At 43.4% G+C, this 27905-nt stretch overlaps 1 protein-coding gene across 1 annotated transcript in view; it reads right to left on the bottom strand.

Annotated features, from left to right (window-relative positions):
* The window catches only part of LOC126198592 (myrosinase 1-like), a 240906-nt gene that overhangs the window by 52873 nt on the left and 160128 nt on the right, over nt 1-27905 (bottom strand). Inside the window, exons 9-10 of the mRNA XM_049935041.1 lie at nt 17745-17896; nt 4209-4346 (exon numbers count right to left, since the gene is read on the bottom strand). Coding sequence (XP_049790998.1) covers nt 4209-4346; nt 17745-17896 — 290 coding nt within the window. The remainder of the gene's footprint in view (nt 1-4208; nt 4347-17744; nt 17897-27905) is intronic.

The following is a 27905-nucleotide window of genomic DNA, read 5'->3' as shown; positions in this document are numbered from 1 at the left end:
ACTGACTGCAATTTTAGAGAAAGCTGTACGTGAGGTCTGTGAGGAAAGCATGAACTGGCTGCTAGGGAAGCAGTGGAAGAACATGATGGATGTTCGGACATTGCAGTTGCACTTGATGGAAGCTGGCAGAAAAGAGGACATACTTCTCTGAATGGAGTAGTGACTGCCACGAGTGTAGACACTGGTAAAGTGTTAGATGTGGAGATAATGTCTAAATATTGCAACTGTTGTAAAGCCAGTGAACATAAAGAACACAACTGTGTGGCTAACTTTAGAGGAACAAGTGGTCGTATGGAAATTCATGGAGTGCAACAAATATTTCATCGCTCTGTAGAAACAAGTGGCGTACAGTACACCAAATATTTTGGCTATGGTGACAGTAAGGCATAAAACGATGTGCTGAACTCTAAACCATATGGAGATGCCATTATTAGCAAAATAGAATGTGTAGGCCATGTTCAAAAACGTTTGGGAACAAGGCTGAGAAAACTAACTGTTTATATGAGAGGAAAAAAATTAGAAGATGGAAAATTGTTGACCGGACAGGGTCGGTTAACTAATACTGAAATAGAAAACTTGCAGGTGAGATGTTTGGGCCATATTCTTCCATAAGTCCTCTACTGATGAAAAGCCATGTCATGGATTGTGTCCATCAGGAGAAAATTCGTGGTGCAAATACAATAGGGCTCAGGCAACTGGAGAATCTTATTCTCACCAGAATTCTCTTCCTGCTGCTGTTATTACAGCAGTTAAACCTATTTTCACAGACTTGGCTCATCCTGACCTTCTAAGGAAATGTCTGTATGGGCAGACACAGAACCCAAATGAATGTTTCACCAGCATAATTTGGAACCGCCTTCCTAAAACTGTATTTGTAGGAATGCATACAGTGAAAGTAGGAGTTCATGATGCTGTTATTACATTCAATTGTGGTAATACTGGAAAGTGTTGGGTACTGGAAAAGCTGGGAATTAATGCTGGTGGGCTGCAACATTGCGATAAAATGAGGATAGCCGATGCAGACAGGTCTGCATCTAATATGGCCAAGGAAGTAAGACAAACACTCAGGTAGGTGAAAAAGAAGCTGGAAGACCTGCTAGAGGCCAAAGAAGGGCCATCATATGCAGCGGGACAGTATTAATTAACTGTAAGTAACAAATTTCAAAAGTTTTTATTTGAACTCAATTTCCCGCAAAATAAAATTTTAAGTACATATGCCACATTATATCAGAAAATATCATAGATAAATGAATGAAATTTTCAGAGACTCTGCATAACATAGAAAGCCACCTCTGGTACTACGTTCATTAATATTCCCCCATTAGGAATCTCACAAAAAATATTTTCTGCAGATAAAACTTAATATTTTTTGTTAGTAAATTTAAAAAAAGTATTTCTTAAAAACTATGAAATGGATAAAGTAGATTTTAGTACAGTTGACTCTATTAGCATCATGTAACATACAGTAAAAGTATTATTGCATTAAACAGTTTTTTCAGAAATGGGTCAAATACTTGCCTAAATTAACATGGGTTCGATTGGCAGGTTGTGGTCCCCTTAAAATATTTTTCCTAAGCTCCTTCCGATACGCTAGAAGTTAGAATATTGTTTCATTTACAGAAATTGTAGATAATGTTGTATCTGTGTCCTATAAAAAGAGAGGACCAAGAGGAATTACGGTTTATTTCACAAGGAGGCCGCAAAGCAATCGGATTTTTGTAATTTTTTATATTTAAGGTAAGTGAAATTCACAACTGAAATATCAGTTCCTGAAATCTGTTCGAAGCAACTCACAAAAACTCTGAAGGAAATCGACACTGAAGTTTTAAGACCATCTTAAATACCTTTAAATTAGGGCGATTTTCTCGACTAGGAGCGTGACTGTGTGGTAGAATGATCTTTTGCCCCGTTTGGGTCCTGAGATAGGTTCCCAGCTGACGCTAATTTTTAAACAGCGATGCGTGTTTTACTAACATTTGCCTGAGGCTTAAAATACATTAAGCTGGAAAAAATCAGTAACGTTCGAGACCAGTAATCGCTGGTTGCAAACTCGTTTCGATCATTACTTTTTTGTTTATTTTTCTTTTCATTTCGGTTACCTACGTCATTTAAACATAAAATTCATCTAATATATGGAGTAACAATATGTGTCATTTTTTTTTGAAAAATGCGCGTCTTCTTATTGCTAATTACGTATCGCATACAAATATTTAGTTTTCGTTGCAAATAGACTCCTGGAAATGGAAAAAAGAACACATTGACACCGGTGTGTCAGACCCACCATACTTGCTCCGGACACTGCGAGAGGGCTGTACAAGCAATGATCACACGCACGGCACAGCGGACATACCAGGAACCGCGGTGTTGGCCGTCGAATGGCGCTAGCTGCGCAGCATTTGTGCACCGCCGCCGTCAGTGTCAGCCAGTTTGCCGTGGCATACGGAGCTCCATCGCAGTCTTTAACACTGGTAGCATGCCGCGACAGCGTGGACGTGAACCGTATGTGCAGTTGACGGACTTTGAGCGAGGGCGTATAGTGGGCATGCGGGAGGCCGGGTGGACGTACCGCCGAATTGCTCAACACGTGGGGCGTGAGGTCTCCACAGTACATCGATGTTGTCGCCAGTGGTCGGCGGAAGGTGCACGTGCCCGTCGACCTGGGACCGGACCGCAGCGACGCACGGATGCACGCCAAGACCGTAGGATCCTACGCAGTGCCGTAGGGGACCGCACCGCCACTTCGCAGCAAATTAGGGACACTGTTGCTCCTGGGGTATCGGCGAGGACCATTCGCAACCGTCTCCATGAAGCTGGGCTACGGTCCCGCACACCGTTAGGCCGTCTTCCGCTCACGCCCCAACATCGTGCAGCCCGCCTCCAGTGGTGTCGCGACAGGCGTGAATGGAGGGACGAATGGAGACGTGTCGTCTTCAGCGATGAGAGTCGCTTCTGCCTTGGTGCCAATGATGGTCGTATGCGTGTTTGGCGCCGTGCGGGTGAGCGCCACAATCAGGACTGCATACGACCGAGGCACACAGGGCCAACACCCGGCATCATGGTGTGGGGAACGATCTCCTACACTGGCCGTACACCACTGGTGATCGTCGAGGGGACACTGAATAGTGCACGGTACATCCAAACCGTCATCGAACCCATCGTTCTACCATTCCTAGACCGGCAAGGGAACTTGCTGTTCCAACAGGACAATGCACGTCCGCATGTATCCCGTGCCACCCAACGTGCTCTAGAAGGTGTAAGTCAACTACCCTGGCCAGCAAGATCTCCGGATCTGTCCCCCATTGAGCATGTTTGGGACTGGATGAAGCGTCGTCTCACGCGGTCTGCACGTCCAGCACGAACGCTGGTCCAACTGAGGCGCCAGGTGGAAATGGCATGGCAAGCCGTTCCACAGGACTACATCCAGCATCTCTACGATCGTCTCCATGGGAGAATAGCAGCCTGCAATGCTGCGAAAGGTGGATATACACTGTACTAGTGCCGACATTGTGCATGCTCTGTTGCCTGTGTCTATGTGCCTGTGGTTCTGTCAGTGTGATCATGTGATGTATCTGACACCAGGAATGTGTCAATAAAGTTTCCCCTTCCTGGGACAATGAATTCACGGTGTTCTTATTTCAATTTCTAGGAGTGTATAAATCCTTAATTAGGACTCTTTTATGAAAGATTGTTTAAATTAAAAACAGAGCGTTAGAAATAAATTTTTTCATCCTCGTGTATTTTGCGTTTCACGGAAATAGTCATGGAACAGCAGCTTTTCTTTAGAATTTTGCTCTGGCTGGGAAGCGAGCCTGAACGCTGAGCTTCACGTAACCTAAATACAAAATAAATAAATAAATAAATAAAACCCAATTGGCACGTGGTCTTGTAAGTATCCTCAGCCTTTCTTCTCGCTGCATATGACAAGAGTGCTTCGCATGGGGGCCCAACTGAAATGTGGAACACCAATTCGAATCACACACACACAGTCAAGCAGGCAATGGAAATTCAAAAGACATCTTACAAAGTCGGTATGCATTTACGCGTAGGAAGTAATTGAAATCTAACACTACTAGTAAGCTTTGTTTCCACCTTTACCTGTTGTAGCAAAGAACTTGTAATGTGTTATTACAGTCTCACAACTTTGTGACATTTTTTATACCTTCGCTCGCTCGCACAGCTTAGGCGCGCTGCGGGCCAGATAGACTTACCCTGATGTAGGCTACGCGCTGTTTGTCATCCAGCGTAGTGCCGTCGTCGCTGCAGCCGTTTTCTGTGACGATTATTGGGTACCCGGGATAGTTCACTGACAGCCAGTTCAGAGTCTTCCTCAGCCCCACCGGCACAACCTGTGGATTACAATACTTGTATAATGTCTCGCAGCATCCGTATAATAAACTTACTGTTATTGTTTTCTACTGCCGTTGTAACGTCCACGAATAATCGTTCATTCTGATTGAGTGTCCGTAGCGAGGCACGCTTTCCAAAAGAATTGGAGAATCACATAAAAATGCTACCGGAACCTAGGGATGACACCATGACCCTATAGTAAGATAGGACCAAGTCAAATGAACATTTACGTGACGTGAAGCAGAGTCGCATGAATCCACCAGAGAATACTGGTTTTTAAAGTACTCTTCGTGAAGAAACAATACCAATTCGTAGACTGTTGTTGGAGGATCTCCATGTTTACATGTCATTATTATGAATGTTTCTAGTGTAACCATACAAAATTTCCAAGAATCAATTTTTAGACATAAATCTAAGGCTGTTGGAAATTGAAACATCTGAAGGATCAACCAACGGCTATCGCGTACGCGTAACTGTGCTTTTGGAAGATAGAGGAGAGCTTGACAGCAGACAAAAGGCATCCTTGATAGTGAAGACATATTTCAATGCCCGAGGATGCCCATCCATGTACGATTATAAAAACAGGCAGTGCTATGATGCATCTTAATGCTAATATTCCTCAGCTTGTTTGGGCTGAAGTAATAAATGCAGCCTCATTGTCGTCATCCACTGAAGGCCACGCCTTGGTTCATGTAGCGATCCTTCTCCCTCTCGTTCTCGCTCTCCCCTCCCGTGACATTCGGTTGGAGTTGCTGGTGTCCTTTCTACTGGAAACATTTGGCAGTGTGGAGCGTGCGAGCATCCTCTTAATTTTCTTGCCAATATATTCCTTTCGAATAGTTTTTGGAGGGAGTGCCATTAACAACATACTGGAAATCCTGACTGTTGGGGCCTGAATGAGGGTGCATTTGAAGGTCACTTTTGCATATTCTTTTTGAATAACTCGAAAACTACAGCCTCAGGTGAAAACCTATCCCTGTGCAAAATTTAACTAAATTATATTTCCTACAAAAAGATCCAGTTGATTTTTTTCTGTAAGACTAATAGTTAGCACATAGCAGGCGAGAGAATATGAAAATCTCGCATATGAATTTTTAACGCCAGATACAATATTACGGTTTGCATAAAACGGGATCAATTGGGACAGCGGAATCACCCTGTGTATAAAGCATAGTGTATGTAAATGGTGACAATTATTGAATTACATGAAAGAAAATCATATGGCTTCTGAACGGTTTGCATTAGGACGTTCAAACAGCACGGCTGGCAGCGAGGCATGACGGAAATTGCTATGCGCATTCAAGGTTTGGTTTAGCGACGAAGCCGATTTTCATTTGGATGGGTTCGTCAATAAGCAAATTTGGCGCATTTTGGGGATTGAGGATCCGCATTTTGCGGTCGAGAAGTCTCTTCACCCTTAATGGGTGACTGTGTGGTGTAAAATGTCCAGTCACAGAATAATCGGTGCGATATTCCTTGATGGTACAGTGACAACCAAGCTGTACGTGAAGGTTTTCGAAGATGATTTCATCCCCTTTATCCAAAGTGACCCTGTTTTCGACAAGATGTGGTTCATGTAAGACGGAGCTCGACCCCATCGAAGCAGGAGAATGTCTGATGTCCCGGAGGAGCACTTTTGGGACCGCATTCTGGCTCTGGGGTACCCAGACGCCACTGGCAGGGCCTCGATTGGCAGCCATGTTCTCCGCATCTGAACACATGCGACTCCTTTTTGCGGGGCTATCTTAAGGACAGGACGTATAACGATAACCCTGATATCATTGTTGAGCCATTCAGGAGGTCACTGACAGCATAGATGTTCCGACACTTCAGCGGGTCATGCAGAATATCGCTATTCGTCTGCGCCACATCATCGCCAATGATGGCAGGTATATTGAACATGTCATAACCTAAATCCAAATATCTGTAGTGATGTTTACATCTTGAATGATTTGTGTGCATGCCATAGTTTGTAACTAATTTACGTTTATTTCATATAGTTCAATAATTTTCATCCTGTATGTATGTATGTGTGTATGCCTGGGTTCTCCTCCCAGATCCCTTGAGCAATTTCATCCAAACAGGAACAGCAGGTCTCAATAGTATTAGCAGTGAGGGGTTTATAACTGCCTAGCTCCAATAGAAGGGAAGATAAGGACAAAAAAATGTTATTTAGCTAATGGCATATAGGCCACCCTGTATGACAGGCATGTTATGTGGGAATGGTATCAGTGTGCCAAGTCAACGTGCTTTGCAGGGCAGCCTACATGTTAGGGTAACAAAAGTTTTCCCAGCCCCAACATGAAGGGTGCCCTGCGTGACAGGTGTATTGTGTTACATTGTATTGGCTTGTTTTATCAGTCTGCTTTGCTTGGTGGCCTGTATATCAGGCCGGCCGAAGTGGCCGTGTGGTTGAAGGCGCTGCAGTCTGGAGCTGCAAGATCGCAACGGTCGCAGGTTCGAATCCTGCCTCGGGCATGGATGTTTGTGATGTCCTTAGGTTAGTTAGGTTTAAGTAGTTCTAAGTTCTAGGGGACTAATGACCTCAGCAGTTGAGTCCCATAGTGCTCAGAGCCATTTGAACCATTTGAACCTGTATATCAGGAACAAATAAATGAGTTTCAAGCACCTGATATGTAGCCTGACCTGTATGATGGTGGAGTAGTATTGGCCAGCTTTACTGAACTGTACTGCAAGGGCTACTCGTGCCGAAGAGCATGGCTGGGACAAGGTTGATTTGGATAGAGGGGAGATGGTCAGAGAGAGGTGGTGGAGGAAAGAGAGAGGAGGGGGAGACGCATGAGGTAGGTAAAGGTGTAGAGGGGCAGTGGGAAGATTGAAAAACAAGAGTGGAGGTGGAGATGGAGAGAGAGAGGGGTAGGAGGATACAGTCAGACAGAGGGGGAGAAAGATATGGTTAGAGAGAGAAGGTGGAGGAAATAGGCAAAGAGGGGGAGGAGAAGGTGAAGAGACAGAGAGAGTGGGGAATAGGAGATAGAGGTAGGAGGACGAGGTGGGCAGACAGAGAGAGGAATAAGTGGACACACAGAGGCGCGAGGAGGAGGTGTGTTCAACATATGTTTCGGACACATATGTGGGTGAAGCTGCAGGGGAAAGGCTAGTTTTCTGAACAGAAAAGCAGTATCGAAGAGGAAAACACGAGACAAACCTTCATGTGGAGTTATTAAACTTATTTCTCTAAAATTTCTTCACCAAAGAAGACGAATAAAATATTGCAGCGTGCGAACCAGGAACTTCTGCCAACACGAGTAAATTAGAAATAGATATCCTCGGTGTAGCAAAGCAGCTCAAATCAATAAACAAAGCAAGTCTTCCGGTGCAAACTGCATACCAATTGGGCTTCTTTCAGAGTATACAATAGCTCCTTACTTAACATTAATACATAACCACTCACTGAACGAAAGTTCCATACCTAAAGACTGGAAAGTTACGCAGCTTACACCAATGCTCAGGAAAGGAGACAGGAGCAATACGATGAATTACAGACCCATATCAAAAACGTCAATTTTCAGTAGAATTTTGCAACGCATATGGTTTTTGAAACACATTTTGTGTTCGAACATTAAGAATTACCTTGAAGAAAACGGTCGACACAGTCAGCACGGATTCAGAATATATCTTTCTTGTGAAACACAACTATCTCTTTACTTGCGCGAAGTAATAAGTGATATCGACAGGGAATATCAAATTTATTCCATATTTTTAGATTTCGAGAAGGCTTTTGACACCGTTCCTTACAAAAGACCTATTCAAATTACGTGCCTAGGGAGTATCGTTTCAGTCGAGGCGCAGGACCTCGTAAGTATGCTAGCAGGACCCATGCCTCCCAAGCGAGTCTAAGCACCAGCAGATAGTAGTCCCGAGCCCTCCATACCATCTCGGAGTGGTAGTCTGTTGGCTCAGATTTCAGTCTAAGGCAGATCGCTTCATAGTGAACGTGTTCCCCGTCGCTGTTACAGTCTGTAAAACAGGAAAGAAAATGCTGCTTCAGAAAGGCAACACTTTCGTATTCCAAAAACTGTAGCGCGACGGGCGTGGAGCCTTAAGAATTGCAAAATTTTATTAACATTGTCTCCTTTGAAGACACCGATGTGCTCGAGTCAAGATGACCACAACCAGTCAGACAGATGGTGATTAAATTCAGACGCAGAAACTATTCTGTCAAAGCTACGGAACAGATATGTGAGAAACTATAAAACTTACATATAAGCAACTTAAAGGAGAACACACAGCAAAGACACCCATTAAAAATGTCGACAGCTTTGGTAAATCCATTTACAAAGTTAGGCGGAAAATTCCATCGAAATGACTTACAAGTACCCAGGTGGTTCATGTTCTGAACACATTAACTGTGAGAACTGCAGATGGGGCGAATTTGTTGTTACATAACGATGCTGACAAGAGCTTGTAATATTCTGTGAAGCTGAAACCTCAGAATAATTAGTCAGTCTGACACAATATATGTTGGTGGAACCTTCAAGTATTGCATAAAGCTTTTTGTTAGTTATTTACGATTATTTACGACACTATATTGCAATGGTAATTTCCTTTGTTCAGCGACATGAAAACTTTATCCTATCAGCATGTCTTTTCGACAGTTGTTGATAAAAGACATAATCTAGGTCTAAAATTAATCCTTCAACGATGTTTTCAAACTTGTAAGAGAGTATTATGGAAGCTTGAAGTGAAGGGTGGTCTGGTGTAAGATTCGAAGATTGTAAATTTCATCTAATATAGAACTGGTGGCGAAATATAAAAATACTCGGACTAGATCATGACTGCTGTTCCTGAAATGAAATGGGGAAGTTTCTCTCTTATGATTGCTGACTGTTTTGTTGAAAACTTAACGTCACCGATGCCTATGAATGAAAAACTAGAATGTTGTGAGACTACTTGGTAGATACTTACATACACAAGAACGCCTTTCCTCTATCCATTATGTCAAAACTAAGTTTTAACAGACAGAAACCACCATTGCTTTCGAAAGATTCCACAGAAACTACACTAGTCAGTTGTACATAGCACTAAACGATTTTCAGGCACCACGCTTCTGGCCATGTGATAGAAATATCGTCAAAGAAGAGGAATTTGTAGCTACTACCGTAATACTGTTGATCAGTCAGACGAAAATCGTCTGATGGAACAGAAGCAACAACCTGAAAATCTGGAAGGTCACCTAACATTGCAACAACACTCAGTGATCAGTCTGAACCTTCTACAATGTCTCACGAATGTGAACCAGAACACACTATTGCAACAGTTGTCAACATTAAGTCAACAAATAAAGGCTTGCTTGAACAGTTAATTTCCTATCCCCTGTATAACAGCAGTTATCAAGAAAAATACAAAACGACCTAAACCTACAATGGAATTAACATCAAGTGCTTATAGAAAGGAAATAAAAGCCAAAGAAAAGGCAAAAAAGAAGAAACTTGCGCACAAACCTATAAAAAGGGACAGATAGATGAAAACTTTAAGATGAAAAAAGGGATATAGTGAATTGGTTATGTCAGCTGTGTAAGGAAGATGGAAAATAAGACATGTTCTGTGTACGAAATGTAAAGATTGAGTACATGACCTATGTCCTTGAGTGGAAAGTAAAGTTAAGAAATATTTCTGTGTTACCTGTGTTCAAACCTCCTGATACGCCATCGTAAGCAATATAATTTGTTAAGAATTTATAATTTGTTTCCTATGTGTAATTTCAACCGCGTGACAATGGAAGTAACGTTCTGTTAACGGTTTTTATTTCGCTACTGTGCGTTTTATTACATTATTCCATGGATTTATTATACGTCGCTGACTTCTAAGTGCGGATTGGGCTATAAGGCAGTGGCCGTCAAACATTTTTGCTTAGGAGTCGATACTGAGACACTGTAGAGCGACACATCGGGCTGCATAGGAAATGGGGGGGCGATGGGGGAGGGGGGGGGGGAGTTGGAGTGAAAGTGCAAGAGAAGTTCAGTTTTCACCAAACCTTGGTTATTGATAGAAGCTTTCCATTTACATATTTCGAATCTGCATGTTATACACTGAAGAGTCAAAGGAACTGGTACAGCTACATATTATCGTGTAGGGCCCTCGCGAGCACGCATAAGTGCCGCAACACGACGTGGCATGGACTCGACTAATGTCTGCAGTAGTGCTGGATGGAACTGACGCCATGAATCCTACAGGGCTGTCCATAAATCCGTAGCATAAATCCTTAAGAGTACGAGGGGGTGGAGATCTCTTCTGAACAGCACGTTGCAAGGCATCCCAGATTGCTCAATAATGTTCATGTCTGGGGAGTTTGGTGGACAGCAGAAGTGTTTAACCTCAGAAGAGTATTCCTGGGGCCATTCTGTAGTAATTCTGGACGTGTGGGGTGTCGCATTGTCCTTCTGGAATTTCCCAAGTCCGTCGGAATACACAATGGACATGAATAGATGCAGTTGATCAGACAGGATGCTTACGTACGTGCCACCTGTCAGAGTCGTATCTCGACGTATCAGGTGTCCCATAGCACCCCAACTGCACATGCCACAGACCATTACAGAGCCTCCACCAGCTTAAACAGTCCGCTGCTGACATTCAGGGTCGATGGATTCATGAGGCTGTCTCCATATCCGTACACGTTCATCCGCTCAATACAGTTTGAAACGAGACACGTGCGACTGGACACAACAACATATTTCCAGTTATTAACACTTCAGAGTCGGTGTGGCCGGCACAGGCGAGGCATAAAGCTTTGTGTTGTGCAGTCGTCAAGCGTGCACGAGTGGTCCTTCGGCTCCGAAAGCCCATATCGATGATGTTTCGTTGAATGGTTCGCACGGTGACACTTGTTGATGGCCCAGCATTGAAATCTGCAGCATTTTGCGGTAGGGTTGCGCTTCTCTCACGTTGATCGATTCTCTTCAATCATCATTGGTCTCGTACTTGCAGGATTTTTTTTCCGGCCGCAGCGATGTTGATGTTTTACAGGATTCTTGATATTCACGGTACACTCGTGAAATGGTCTTACGGGAAAATCCCCACCTCATCGCTACCTCTGAGATGCTGTTTCCCATCGCTCCTGTGCCGACTATACCACCATGTTCAAACTCACTTGAATCTTGATAAACTGTCTTTGTAGCAGCAGTAACCGAGCTAACAACTATGCAAGGCACTTGTTGCCTTATATAGGCGTTGTCGACCTATGCGCAGTACTCTACGTGTTTACATGTTGTTACTGTTGTGGTCTTCAGTCCAGAGACTGGTTTGATGCAGCTCTCCATGCTACTGTATCCTGTGCAAGCTTCTTCATCTCCCAGTACCTACTGCAACTTACAACCTTCTGAATCTGTTTAGTGTATTCATCTATTGGTCTCCCTCTACGATTTTTACCCTCCACGCAGACCTCCAATACTAAATTGGTGATCCCCTGATGCCTCAGAATATGCCCTACCAACCGATCCCTTCTTCTAGTCAACTTGTGCCACAAATTTCTTTTCTCTCCAATTCTATTCAATACCTCCTCATTAGTTATGTGATCTACCCATCTAATCTTCAGCATTCTTCTGTAGCACCACATTTCGAAAGCTTCTATTCTCTTCTTGTCCAAACTATTTATCGTCCATGTTTCACTTCCATACGTGGCTACACTCCATGCAAATACTTTCAGAAACGACTTCCTGACACTTAAATCTATACTCGGTGTTAATAAATTTCTCTTATTCAGAAACGCTTTTCTTGCCATTGCCAGTCTACATTTTATATCCTCTCTACTTCGACCATCATCAGTTATTTTGCTCCCCAAATAGCAAAACTCCTTTACTACTTTAAGCATCTCATTTCCTAATCTAATTCCATCAGCATCACCCGATTTAATTCGACTACATTCCATTATCCTCGTTTTTCTTCTGTTAATGTTCATCTTATATCCTCCTTTCAAGACGCTGTCCATTCCGTTCAGCTGCTCTTCCAGGTCCTTTGCTGTCTCTGACAGAATTACAATATCATCGGCGAACCTCAGGGTTTTTATTTCTTCTCCATGGATTTTAATTCCTACTCCGAATTTTTCTTTTGTTTCCTTTATTGGTTGCTCAATATACAGATTGAATAACATCGGGGATAGGATACAACCCTGTCTCACTCCCTTCCCAACCACTGCTTCCCTTTCATGCCCCTCGACTCTTTTAACTGCCATTTGGTTTCTGTACAAATTGTAAATAGCCTTTCGCTCCCTATATTTTACCCCTGCCACCTTCAGAATTTGAAAGAGAGTATTCCAGTCAATATTGTCAAAAGCTTTCTCTAAGTCTACAAATGCTAGAAACGTAGGTTTGCCTTTCCTTAATCTATTTGCTAAGATACGTCGTAGGGTCAGTATTGCCTCACGTGTTCCAACATTTCTGCAGAATCCAAACTGATCTTCCCCGAGGTCGGCTTTTACCAGTTTTCCATTCGTATGTAAGGAATTCGTGTTAGTGGCTTATTAAACTGATAGTTCGGTAATTTTCACATCTTTCAACACCTACTATCTTTGGGACTGGAATTATTATATTCTACTTGAAGTCTGAGTGTATTTCGCCTGTCTCATACATCTTGCTGACTAGATGGTAGTGGTTTGTTAGGCCTGGCTCTTCCAAGGCTGTCTAATGGAATGTTGTCTACTCCCGGGGCCTTGTTTCGTCTTAGGTCTTTCAGTGCTCTGTCAAACTCTTCACGCAATATCATATCTCCTATTTCATCTTCATCTACATTCTCTTCCTTTTCTATAATATTGTCCACAAGTACATCGCCCTTGTATAGACCCTCTATATACTCCTTCCACCTTTCTGCTTTCCATTCTTTGCTTATTGCTGGATTTCCATCTGAGCTCTTGATATTCATGCAAGTCGTTCTCTTTTCTCCAAAGATCTCTTCAATTTTCCTGTAGGCAGTATCTATCTTACCCCTAGTAATATGCGCCCCTACATCCTTACATTTGTCCTCTATCCATCCCTGCTTAGCCATTTTCCACTTCCTGGCGATCTCATTTTTGAGACGTTTGTATTCCTTTTTGCCTGCTTCATTTACTGCATTTTTGTATTTTCTCCTTTCATCAATTAAATTCAATATTTCATCTTTCACCCAAGTATTTCTATTAGCCCTTGTCTTTTTACCTACTTGATCCTCTGCTACCTTCACTATTTCGTCTCTCAAAGCTACCATTTTTCTTCTACTGTATTTCCCGCCCCCATTCTTGTCAATCGTTCCCTAATGCTTTCCCTGAAGCTCTCTACTACCTCTGGTTCTGTCAGTTTATCCAGGTCCCATCTCCTCAAATTCCCACCTTTTTGCAGTTTCTTCAATTTTAATCTACAGTTCGTAACCAATAGATTGTGGTCAGAGTCCACATCTGCCCCTGGAAATGTCTTACAATTTAAAACCTGATTCCTGAATCTCTGTCTTACCATTATATAATCTATCTGATACCTTCCAGTATCTCCAGGCTTCTTCCATGTATACAACATTCTTTTATGATTCTTGAATCAAGTGTTAGCTATGATTAAGTTGTGCTCTGTGCAAAATTGTACCAGGCGGCTTCCTCTTTCATTTCTTAGCCCCAATCCATATTCACCTACTACGTTTCCTTCTCTTCCTTTTCCTACTGTCGAGTTTCAGTTACCCATGACCACTAAATTATCGTCTCCCTTCACCATCTGAATAATTTCTTTTATCTCATAATAAATTTCATAAATCTCTTCGTCACCTGCGGAGCTAATTGGCATATAAACTTGTACTAATGTGGTAGGCGTGGGCTTCATATCTATCTTGGCCACAATAATGCGTTCACTATGCTGTTTGCAGTAGCGTACCCGCATTCCTATTTTTTTTATTCATTATTAAACCTACTCCTGCGTTACCCCTATTTGATTTTGTATTTATAGCCCTGTATTCACCTGATCTAAAGTCTTGTTCCTCCTGCCACCGAACTTCACTAATTTCCACTATATCTAACTTTAACCTATCCATTTCCCTTTTTAAATTTTCTAACCTAGCTGTCCGATTAAGGGATCTGACATTCCACGCTCCGATCCGTATTAACGCCAGTTTTCTTTCTTCTGATAACAACGTCCTCCTGCGTAGTCCCCGTCCGGAGATCCGAATGGGGGACTATTTTACCTCCGGAATATTTTACCCATAACTCTATATTTAAATATGGATGCCTATACCAGTTTCTTCGGCACTTCAGTGTACGATATTATACCAATTATTTTTAAGTGAAAGCAAAATAATATACTGGAACTACAAGCATTTTGCTGAGGAACCACACAGTGACAAATTTTCCGTACCTAAGTGGGTACTATGGTCAGTGCCAACACAACAGGATCCCATGTCCTTTTTTCTGGTTTCCGGGCGCATTTTGTAAGCAGCTTCACGACTTTCTGTCTAAAACAACACCAAGAGGCTACAGCAGACCGTTTTCAAAGGGACTTTTGTATTAGGCTTAATACAACACAACAGAAATTTTTTACGTAATATAATTTTATTAACTGAAAATTGTTACAAAGGGACAAAATGGCGGATGATAGTTTTGTGTTTAGAGGTCAGTTTTATCTGTTGTATTACGCGTGTTTTGTGGAAGTGACTCACTCTTTTTGGCCACTTCTCCCGACCAGTAGTATGGCCACTTTGCCCCATCGGTTCACAGAAGAAACTATGAGACTGAAATGAATTAGATTTTTAGGCCAAAAGACGTTGTTTAAACACCGATATGGTCAAAAAATTATTTCTCTCCATACGGGTGCTGTAACAGGACTAGTAGACGAGCAATGAAACAAAACCAAACAGGTCCTACTAAGAAATAACGAAAGAAACTTCCCCTGTGAACATCACTGTCAACAGTGGCGATGTCTGCTAGAATTAGCGTGACCATTTCTTAACAGTCAGAAGCGCTCTTCAGATCAAAACATAGGCAGCTACTTTACTACACCTTCCCCTACCGATATTACTATTAATTGGCAACCTATATAAATTATTAATATTAACCAACAACAGTAATTCCAATATGAAGCCAGATCACAAATGTTTTGAATGCCATTTTTCTTTTGCTCACTGCATTGTACGAGGGCTATCCACAAAGTACATTACGTTTTGGAATTAAAAATAAATAAAGTATTGGAATTTTTTTTATTGTATAGAGATGAAAGCCACACTTCGACACTACTTTTCTACATAGTTGCCATTTAAATTAAGGCACTTATCGTAGCATTGGACGAGCTTGGAAATTCCTTCGTCGTAAAATTCGGCCGCCTGCGCCTTCAACCACGTGGTTACCTCTTTTGGGACAGAAAAGGTGTGATTTTTGTGGATTTCCTGGAAAGAGGCACTACAATAAACTCTCAAAGTTATTGCCAAACTCTGCACAACCTCAGGAGAGCAATACAAAACAAGCGCAGGGGAAAGTTGGGCTCAAAGATCTCGCTGATTCACGACAACGGCAGGGCCCACACGGCAAATGCCACTCGTGAAGTTCTCGAATCTTTTAAGTGGGAGTTGTTTTCTCATCTGCCGTACAGTCCCGACCTGGCACCGAGCGACTTCCACTTATTCCCAGCAATGAAGAAGTGGTTGGTTATGCAGCGTTTTGATGACGACACACAGCTTCAAGAAGAGGTAACCACGTGGTTGAAGGCGCAGGCGGTCGAATTTTACGACGAAGGAATTTCCAAGCTCGTCCATCGCTACGATAAGTACCTTAATTTAAATGGTAACTATGTAGAAAAGTAGTATTTAAGTGTGGCTTTCATCTGTATATAATAAAAATAATTTCGAATACTTTATTTATTTTTAATTCCAAAACGTAATGTACTTTGTGGATAGCCCTCGTATTAAACAGCGTTAATTTGATTTCATATTATTTCATAGAAACTTGGACCATATTTGAAGATGATCGCCTCTGTAATGAGCATTCTCGAATCCGTCTTATTTCAGTTTGACTTTCATGCCATATCAGCAGATCGGTGCTACTTGCACACGCTCTTGAAATGTCAGCACTGAAAGACAAACAATAAAGTATAGAGCAATTCAAAAAGAAGAAACAGATTTCAAACAATTATTGCTTTCAAACTACAAATGATAGAAATACTATTCCAACGTTCCCGGAAAGAGAGAAGTTGAAATTTTTATGAATTCAGTGTGAGTACCATTTGTTGCCACACAGCTGGCTTCTCGTTCTCTAATTCACCGCTTCAACGATGCCATGTCGCAGACTTTCAAGAGTGTAAAGCATGGAGGGGATAAAATGCGGTAAACATTGTAGCCCCACAGATAAAAGTCAGAAGGTGTGAGATCTGAAGACCTCGGGGGTCATCGGCTCCTCCTCTTTAAATCCAACGTGTGGTGTCAACCAGGTAACGTCGCAACTTTGGATTGGAAGAGGAGGAGCAGTAGGTGAACTTCATCGCCGACGTCTCCAGACCTCACACCTTCTGACTTTTATCTGTGGGGTTATGTAAAACAAAGTGTTTTTATCCCCCCCCCCCCCCCTGCCACCATTGGGCCTGACACTTTTGATAGTCTGCGACATCGCATTGTTGAACAGTGAATTCGATAACGAGAGACCAGCTGCTTCGTGTGTGGCAGGAAATCAACCACCGTTTTGATATTTGTCGTGAATACATGGTGCTCACATTGAATGCACAAAAACTTTAACTTTTCTCTTTCCTGGATTGTTGGAAATGTGTTTATAGCTTTTGTTGCTTGGAAGCAATAAATGTTTGAATTCTGTTCCTTCTTTCTGAGTAGCCCAGTATTAATCCTCGCACGTCTATTAACCTCGCAGCGGCCGCGCTACATACCACTCTGCTTTTGACGTAAGCGTTAAACTTTTCTTAGCTTACAGCGGAATTCATCAACGTCAGTTAAAATTGAACATATCTTCAAACATTAATCTATGTAAGTACTTTTGTTTGTTACTGAGCAACAAAAATACGTTAATTGACGTTTTTAGATTCTACAGCTAGTTGTTAGAAGTGTATCATCGTAAAATACGGCTGAGAACCGCAGGCCGCACGTATACTTGATTCAGACTACATACGGCCACGTGTCGTAGTTTAGAGACTGCAGGTATAGAGGGTACAGCTTAGAAAAGCAAGCGCGTTAAATGAAATGCGAAAGTATTACATGGAACCCGTTCTAAATAGGAAGAAATGAGCATCATAATAAAATAATAGAAATCGGGGCTCGTACGGAAGTGTTCATTTTTCCCACACGCTCTTAGAGAATGTAACGATAGAGAAATAGTCTACAGGCGGTTCGATGAACCGTCTGTCAGGCACTTAAGTGTGAATTTCAGAGCAGTCTCGCAGATGTAGATAAGCAGTGATGCAGCGACGGTTGGGTGAGGTGAGGACGGCGGCGCTTACCCTGAGCCACGTGGACCCCAGAGAGAGCGGGAAGTCGGTGGCGGGTGTCGTCACGGCCCCAGAGTCGCGCACCTTGGACGGTACGCTGCCGCTCTCCCCGGCGGACACCAGCCACGTCGTGTAGTGGTTCAGCGACAGGAAGTCGGCCGTACCTGGCACACCACAGAACTTACGTTAAGCTCGCAATACTGGCCACTGTACGAGCACACTAGGCCGACATACACTGATAAGCCAAAACATTATGACCGCCCGCTTAAAGGAGTTTGGCACAGCTCTGGAATGCCGTGCAGTGGCGATTCTGTGTCAAGGATTCGGCAAGTCTTCCGTAGGTTTCAGAAGATAGATGGCGGCGGATGTCTCTGCAGAGGTCACTCGAATCCCGTAATGGCCGGTGGCTTGTATACGCGTATCTGGCGCCCTACAGCGTCCCAGATGTTTTCCATCGGTTACAGATCAGCCAAATTTGCTGGCCAAGGCATCAATCTGAATTCACTACCAAGCGGTTCTGGACTAGTAAGATGGACAGTTAGTCTGATGGGAGATGCCATCGGCGTCTTGGAAGTGTGAAGGGATGGATAGTCCGCGACGATGTTGACGTAATCCACACCTGTAATGGTGTCTTCGATTACTACCACTGGACCGATGGAAGCCCAGATGAATGCCCTCCACAGCTTCATACTACCCCAAATGGCCTGCAACCGTGGCATGGTGCATGTTTCGAGCAGCCATTTGGCTGGATGACGGCTTATCCGGTCGCGACTGTCAGTATGGCGCAACAAGGAACATGGTTCATTTGACTATGCCTTACGTTTCGACTGATCCACAGTCCAATCTCGATAATCCCGTGCCAACTGCAGTTGCAATGAACGATGTCGTTGAGCCAACATGCGGAAGTGTAGGGATCGTCTGCTGCTGTGCCGTATGTTCAGCAGTGTACACTGAACGATGTGCCCTGGAAACATGTGTTTCTACACCAGCATTGTATTCTGTTGTAATGTCTTTCACAAATCGCCGCCTATGTTGCGCTACACAAAGGGACAGCGCTGGCCTCCATATTATCTGAAGAGACGTGGACGTCTAGCACCTTGTTATCTACTAACTTCGATGTTTCCGAGATGCTCTTTATCCGGCGCCGGGTCATAACAATCTGCTCATGTCTAAGTCGCATATACCAGTGGATTTACGCCGCGCGGAGTGGCCGCGCGGTTAGAGGCGCCATGTCACTGACTGCGCGGCCCCTCCCGTCGGAGGTTCCAGTCCTCCCTCGGGCATTGATGTGTGTGTTGTTCTTAGCGTAAGTTAGCTTAAGTAGTGCGTAAGTGTAGGGACCGATGACCTCAGCAGTTTGGTCCCTCAGGAATTCACACACACACACCAGTGGATTTTCCCATTTCCGACTCGTACCAGCGCTAGAATGATTTGACATTCGTCGCTCCTTCTCTTGCATACATTCCTCACAGCGTCAAGTGCCCGCAAACTCCACCAGATGGCATCCTGCCTCGCTGTGCACAGTGATCATAATGTTTTGGCTCATCAGTCTATATTCTACTCTTTTCGAGGTTAAAGAGACAAGAGAAATACGATAACAAACAATATCATCAACATCCAAACACAGTCATACAGAACATACTCATAGAGCATCAACAACAACAAACAGATGGTACACACCCACCACACGATTGACAGGACTGATAGCACACAAAAAAATGACAAAACTAGCCCACAGATCAGATAACGCGATACAAAAGAAACTGAAGACAGCTTTGACGTAGACAGAAACAATATCGTGGTATTTATCAGCTCAAATGTCAAGACATTCCAGGAGTGGATACACAGAACTGTGAACATCCTTCTTAAAAAATGGTTCAAATGGCTCTGAGCACTATGGGACTCAACTACTGTGGTCATAAGTCCCCTAGAACTTAGTACTTAAACCTAACTAACCTAAGGACATCACACACATCCATGCCCGAGGCAGGATTCGAACCTGCGACCGTAGCGGTCGTGCGGTTCCAGACTGTAGCGCCTTTAACCGCTCGGCCACTCCGGCCGGCGAACATGCTTCTTAATTAACTTGGCAACCATAATGGACAGCCCTCAGAACACTGCGATCGTCCCCGACCACATGCCTTTCGCAAAAGGCCAATTCTAAAAACTTTACGTTTTGTGAAAGTTCCTTTACATAAATGAATATTTCGTAGAATAGCACATCAGTCACTTTTCGCTCCTATTATCAGCTTTGCCTAGAGTTAAGTACTGGGAGACGCGACCGCCGTTACGGTGTTCTGCTTGTGGGTAGTAAATCGGAAGTAGGAACCTGAAAATGGTGCCTACACGCAAAGGACGTAACACTGAATCTTTTACAGTTTTTCAGGCTTACCAATGATCACAATGCGCGTCGTATGACGTAAACAATTGTGACACAAGACCGTCCTATTAAGGCAGCTGAGAATTTTGTGATTAATCTGCATATGGAGAAACTCAGGTCGCAATGCGTATCACGTTTGTTCACAACGAAAGCGATCAAAACGGTTATTTCAAATTCGAGCTAAAGAAAATGGGTCATAGCCCAAACTATTTCCGGTGTCGTTAAATTACTATAGGCGTAACATTTTACCATTTATATACTTCTAATCTTAATTTTAGTACCGCACCTGAACCTTTCTCACAGATTCTGCAAACTGACTAGACTAACTGCTTGGTTACCAGTCTCCGCAAAGATTTTAGAAATTCCGAAAAAAATTTATCTGTCGCTTCTGCTTTATTGTGTAGCACGTCTTCCAAAGGCTTGTCAAATTCTGATACCGGATCCCGTATCTATTCCAAATCGACATCCGTTTTCCCACTATCCATTTCCTATAGCGGTGTTCAGATAAAAAAAAATAGCTCTCTACCATTTCACTTCTTTCCCCTGTGAGCTGAACTTTTTTTTTTTTTGTTCTTCTTATGCAAACCTTTAAATTTTATATCGAAGCTCTGAACATAATTTTATTTTATGTCATGTGTTCTGCTAAATCCACCTATGTAATGTTCTTTTTTTTTCTAAGCCCTCTGTTTGCCTTCGTCATACTCCTAAAATTTGCTTGCTTAGCCTACTGTTGACTATGGCCGAACGTATTTGAACTGGCCTTTTTCTTGGAATACCATAATTTTAAAAATTTTCTTCATTTTTCTTATCTTCTTTATGTGGAGGTCGACATTTATCATCCATGTAAATTAATTGTTTTCATTTCTTAGTGGCAACAAGGGTTATCTTAACTTTCTCCCTTTGTCCTTCTACCTCTACACAGGGTGTTTCAAGAGGCATAGTAAACATTTTATATGTTATTACAGACTAACTTGAATAAAATATCCCATATAACATGTGTCCAGTTATTACTGGGTATCCGGATACTGCTGTCGGACTGTACAACAAATAGATACTCACAGTAGGTGTTAGAAAAAGAAATGATTAAGTTCGAAGTTATTTTTCATAAATTCCACCCACGATTTCAGTGTACTTTCGAATTCCCTTGACACTGTGTGTAGCTTTTCTGTGGTCGTCGTCGCGTTCTTTTACGAGAGCAGCATTATTCATAATCCGAACGAGCTGTTTGTCGTTTGTGTTTACTTTGTTCTCCTCGCCTTTCAACCATCCGCACAAACAAATATCTAAAGGGGTAACGTTCGGGGACCTTGGTGTTTAAGAAACGTTACCCTTCCTGATTCATGTTTCACGTAATGGCTGTATACAAGGTGTGTCACCTGACAACTAGAACACCCACCATTATCATTACCTTCACATTGGGTATCACAGCCGCATATTTGTTAAAAGACATTTTGAAGTTTTGCACCTCAACTACTTTCGACAAGTATTCACTTTATTATATCTTGCGCTAATGGCCAATTTCGGCCTTACCGATCACTTTGCATCTGGAAACAAATACAGCAAAGATACAAAAGGTATAAGTTGGCTTACTGACATACAAAACTAATATTTTACAACGGAAAGGCTAAAATGGTTCTTACTGGTATCGATGTGACGTATAATTACCCTGTTATTAAACAGCAGGCATAGCGGACCAGAATGTGGGCACATAGAGTGCAACTGTTAGAATTAAAACCAGAAGGCTAACTGTGTGCATTGATAGCTATCTTCGTAACTAAAACAAAATGGAAACGTAACGATATGTAAAGAAAAAGCGACAAGAAAATTGTTTTTATGTGCCACATGCCACATGGCGAGTCATGTATTACACCAACTGTTCAGACTCTGAATGTAAACTATCTTCAGAATGTCGCTTTGTAGCTAAAATAAACATTGTCACGTATATGTAGTTATGTATTCACAGGTATGCTACTAATAACGTACCATATGGCAGAATGATGTTTCTCATTATTTTACATCAAAAATGTAATAAAGACTTCCTCCTCCCTTTGAATGGATTTCACCGTATTCTGCAGACTCATTTCATGTCTTGGCACGCTGTTCTCTAGATTTTTTTTTTCAATTTCGATCTTTTAATATGCTTCTAATAGCATATTGTACTGCGTTACGTCTCTAACTCATGTGTCGATTTATGGACGAACTGATTCATATTACTATACCTTTCTCGTAACTGTTTCCAGCGTGGGCAGAACTGACAGTTGGCTTCCGACAACGAAAGCGAACTCTTATGGTGTTCTATAACGTGGCATTAGGAATGAAACTGATTGTTACTGCACGCAATAAATTTTCTGGTTTTCATTATAAGGCTTGCGCGATATGTGCTCGCTTCCTGACTGGTATATCCTCCGTTCAGTAACAGTATGGCGTGAGTCAAAAAGGACTTTACAAATGTAGAATGTTACAAAAATTTATTGAGCTAACTTACAGAATCAGAAGTCGTGTCATTTTGCAGCAAACAGCCTCAAGTTTGATTCCCGTAGAGCGTCAGCACTCAATTTCGCCACCATCAGTGGCACATAGCGCACAGTTAAAAATGGTGCGGAGCGTACTCACTGTGTGTTTTGGTTTCATGAAACGAACCCTGCAACGTCTGCTCAGCGTAAATATAGGGCAGCGAGTATCCACATGCAACCCTCGAACACGTTACTAACAGCCCCAAAGCTACAATGTTTTGTGCTCTTAGCAAATTGAAAGTTTATTGTCTTTTTTCCTTCACGGAGAAAACTGTAACTGGTGTTGTGTATCTGGATATGTTTACGGTTTTAATCTGCCAGGAAGTTTCATATCTGGATATGCTTGGAAACTTTTTAATTCCACAAATCGATGAAGATGACTGAGATGAGCTGGTTCACAGCCGGTAAGACGGTGCAGCACATCATTTTTTCACTGAAGTTTAATGTTTCCTCGACAGTCGCTTTCCATGCCGGTGCATTGGCGATGAAATGCCAGTTGGATGGCCACCTCGCTTCCTAGGCTTGACACCACTGGATTCCTTTCTCGGGGTTTCGTTAAAGAACGTGTGTATCTTTCTCCCCTACCAAACAAATTAGTTGACCTGAAAAACTGAATCTATGCTGCCACTTCACAAGTTATGCCCAATTAGCTGCATCGAATGTGAGAAGAAATTGATTACCGGTGGGATGTTTACCACATCACAAATGCTAGTCGCATCAAACCAAAATGACGCTTGACAGTTTTATATGAAACTTTAGGTTCTTTGCTACAAAATAACACATCTAACGACTCTGTAAATTGCTCAATAAACCTATATCATTCCAAATTTGTAAAGTTATTTTTGACTCATCCTATATAATTGTGCAACACATTCATACATGTAAGTACAATTATTTTAATCGGTCCATTGTGAAATATCATTTTTGTACGTCAGCAAGCTAAAACTATACTTCACGCATCTTCGCTTTGTTTCTTGGTACACTGCGCTTTAAAATGGCCTATAAGGCCCAAATTATCGTGCAAGATGTAGTCAAGTGAATACTTGTCAAAAACAGCCGAGATGGGACACTAAAAGTTGTCTTTCGATGGCCATCCTTGTAGCCAAAGAAAGCTGTTCTAGTAATGATGGAAGTCTAGAGAAGGGGACCTATAAGACGACGACGCAACTCAATTTGCTCAGTTATCTGGTTGTCTATCAAATCACATCAGTCATTTACAGACAACCATTCTTTAAAATCTGTCTCTGAAATGTCACGTGGGTTTTCTTCGCCCAACCCCCACCGATGTTAGATCTTTTTTTTTTTTTTTTTTTGAGTCATCTGTTTTCTGACTGGTTTGATGTTGCCCTCCACAAACTTCTCTCCTCTGCCATGTTCTTCAGAGTATCACTTGCAACAATTATTTATTGGGTGTGTTTCAATCTCTGTGTTCCACTACAGTTTTTCCGCTCTACAGCTCCGTCTAGTACCATGGAAGTTTTTCCCTGGTGCCTTAACAATGGTCCTAACCTCCTGTCCCTTCTTCTTGACAGTGTTTTCCACACACTCCTTTCCTCTCTGATTCTGCACAGAACCTCCACATTCCTTGCCTTATTAGTCCACCTAATTTTCAACATACGTCTGTAGGACCTCATGTCAAATGCTTCGATTCTCTTCTGTTCCGGTTTTCCCATAGCACATTTTCACCACCATTCAATGCTGTGCTCCACGTGTACGTTCTCAGAAATTCGTTTCTCAAATTAATTTATATGTTTGATACTAGTAGACTTCTCGTGCCTGGAATGCCCTTTTCTCCAGTGCTAGTCTGGTTCTGATGTCCTTTTTGCTCCGTGTCATGGATTATTTTTCTGCCTAGATAGCAGTATTCCTTAACTTCATCTAATTCGTTATCACCGATTCTTATGTTAAGTTTCTCGATGTTCAAATTTCTGTTGCTTCTCATTACTTTCGCCTTTCTTCGATTTCCTGGCAATCCACATTCTTTAGCCATTAGACCATTTCGTTCAACGTGCCCTGTAATTTTTCTTCACTTTCACTGAGGATAGTAATGTCGTCTGCGAATCTTAACACTGAGAGCCTTTCATCTTGCATTTTAATCCCGCTTTTCAACGTTTCTTTTATTTTCGATGCATAAATTGAACGGGCAACGGCCTTGCCACAGTGGATACACCGGTTCCCGTGAGATCACCGAAGTTAAGCGCTGTCGGGCGTGGCCGGCGCTTGGATGGGTCACCATCCCGCCGCCGCGTGCTGTTGCCATTTTTCGGGGTGCACTCAGCCTCGTGATGCCAATTGAGGAGCTACTCGACCGAATAGTAGCGGCTCCGGTCAAAGAAAACCGTCATAACGACCGGGAGAGCGGTGTGCTGACCCCATGCCCCTCCTATCCGCATCCTCACCTGAGGATGATACGGCGGTCGGATGGTCCCGATGGGTCGCTTGCGGCCTGTAGACGGAGTTAGTATAAATTGAACAGCAGCAGCGAAATACTACATCCCTGTCTTACACCGTTTTTAGTCCATGTATTTCGTTCCTGGTTTTTCACTCTTATTATTTCCCATTGGTTCTTGAACATATTACTCGTCTTTCCCCATACCTTACCCTTATTCTTCACAGGATTTCGAACATCTTCCACCATTTGGCATTGTCGAACGCATTTTTCAGTCTGACAAATCCAAGGAACGTGTCTTGATTTTTCTTTAGCCTTGCTTCCATTATCAACCGCAAGGCCAGATCTGCCTCTCTGGTGCTTTTACCTTTCCTGAAGCCAAACTGATCGTCATCAAACACCTCCTCAATTTCCTTTTCCATTCTTCCATGTATTATTCATGTCAGAAACTTGGATGCGTGAGCTGTGAAGCTGATTGTGCGGTAATTTCCGCACTTGTCACCTCTTTCAGGCTTCAAAATTGTGTGAATGACATTCTTCCGAAAGTCAGATATAATGTCGCCAGACTCAAACATTCTACACATCAAAGCGAACAGTCGTTTTGTTGACACTTCTCCAAATCATTTTAGAAATGCTGGTGGAATGTTATCTGCCCGTTCTGCCATATTTGATCTTAAGTCTTCCAAAGCTCTTCTAAATTCTAAGACTGGATCCTCTATCTCTTCTGCATCGGCTCCTGTTTGTTGTTCTATCACATCAGACAAGTCTTCCCCCTCATAGAGGACTTCAGTGTCCTCTTTCCACCTATCCGCCCCCTCCTCTGCGATTAACAGTGGAATCACCATTGCACTCTTAATGTTACCACCCTTGCTTTTAATTTCACCGTAGGACGTTATAACTTTTCTAGATGGTGAGTTAGTTCAAATGGCTCTGAGCACTATGGGACTTAACATCTGTGGTCATCAGTCCCCTAGAACTTAGAACTACTTGAACCTAACTATCCTAAGGACAGCACACACATCCATGCCCGAGGCAGGATTCGAACCTGCGACCGTAGCAGTCGCGCGGTTCCGGACTGAGCGCCTAGAACCGCTAGACCACCGCGGCCGGCAGGTGAGTTAGTCCTTCCGACAATCATTACGACTGTTATCGACACCGTCACAAATGGAAGTGGGTTCATCAGAATGTACACTCCTGGAAATTGAAATAAGAACACCGTGAATTCATTGTCCCAGGAAGGGGAAACTTTATTGACACATTCCTGGGGTCAGATACATCACATGATCACACTGACAGAACCACAGGCACATAGACACAGGCAACAGAGCATGCACAATGTCGGCACTAGTACAGTGTATATCCACCTTTCGCAGCAATGCAGGCTGCGATTCTCCCATGGAGACGATCGTAGAGATGCTGGATGTAGTCCTGTGGAACGGCTTGCCATGCCATTTCCACCTGGCGCCTCAGTTGGACCAGAGTTCGTGCTGGACGTGCAGACCGCTTGAGACGACGCTTCATCCAGTCCCAAACATGCTCAATGGGGGACAGATCCGGAGATCTTGCTGGCCAGGGTAGTTGACTTACACCTTCTAGAGCACGTTGGGTGGCACGGGATACATGCGGACGTGCATTGTCCTGTTGGAACAGCAAGTTCCCTTGCCGGTCTAGGAATGGTAGAACGATGGGTTCGATGACGGTTTGGATGTACCGTGCACTATTCAGTGTCCCCTCGACGATCACCACTGGTGTACGGCCAGTGTAGGAGATCGCTCCCCACACCATGATGCCGGGTGTTGGCCCTGTGTGCCTCGGTCGTATGCAGTCCTGATTGTGGCGCTCACCTGCACGGCACCAAACACGCATACGACCATCATTGGCACCAAGGCAGAAGCGACTCTCATCGCTGAAGACGACACGTCTCCATTCGTCCCTCCATTCACGCCTGTCGCGACACCACTGGAGGCGGGCTGCACGATGTTGGGGCGTGAGCGGAAGACGGCCTAACGGTGTGCGGGACCGTAGCCCAGCTTCATGGAGACGGTTGCGAATGGTCCTCGCCGATACCCCAGGAGCAACAGTGTCCCTAATTTGCTGGGAAGTGGCGGTGCGGTCCCCTACGGCACTGCGTAGGATCCTACGGTCTTGGCATGCATCCGTGCGTCGCTGCGGTCCGGTCCCAGGTCGACGGGCACGTGCACCTTCCGCCGACCACTGGCGACAACATCGATGTACTGTGGAGACCTCACGCCCCACGTGTTGAGCAATTCGGCGGTACGTCCACCCGGCCCCCCGCATGCCCACTATACGCCCTCGCTCAAAGTCCGTCAACTGCACATACGGTTCACGTCCACGCTGTCGCGGCATGCTACCAGTGTTAAAGACTGCGATGGAGCTCCGTATGCCACGGCAAACTGGCTGACACTGACGGCGGCGGTGCACAAATGCTGCGCAGCTAGCGCCATTCGACGGCCAACACCGCGGGTCCTGGTGTGTCCGCTGTGCCGTGCGTGTGATCATTGCTTGTACAGCCCTCTCGCAGTGTCCGGAGCAAGTATGGTGTGTCTGACACACCGGTGTCAATGTGTTCTTTTTTCCATTTCCAGGAGTGTAGTTTTAATGAGAGTTCTCAGCGATTTGCAATTGGCCAACGACCAAATTCCAATAGGCGTTCTCAAAGGTGTTTTATTCCGCTGTAGATGAAGTGTGAAGAGTTCCTGCATACGTAAAGTCCGCCGTTCGCATCGATGCATACAGAAATGTTGTGGGACCTCTTCGAAGGATTATGCCATCGCAATGTCATCCACTTCATACACACTTTATTTCCATGGTCAGTTTTGTGAAAACACGTATAAACGCTCATGAATACGCTACTCTGATGCTAGGAATAG

The sequence above is a fragment of the Schistocerca nitens genome, chromosome 8 (genome assembly GCF_023898315.1).
Source record: "Schistocerca nitens isolate TAMUIC-IGC-003100 chromosome 8, iqSchNite1.1, whole genome shotgun sequence".
Lineage (NCBI taxonomy): Eukaryota > Metazoa > Arthropoda > Insecta > Orthoptera > Acrididae > Schistocerca > Schistocerca nitens.
The sequence above is the reverse complement of the archived record's forward strand: the minus strand, read 5'-3'. Positions and strand labels throughout refer to the sequence as shown.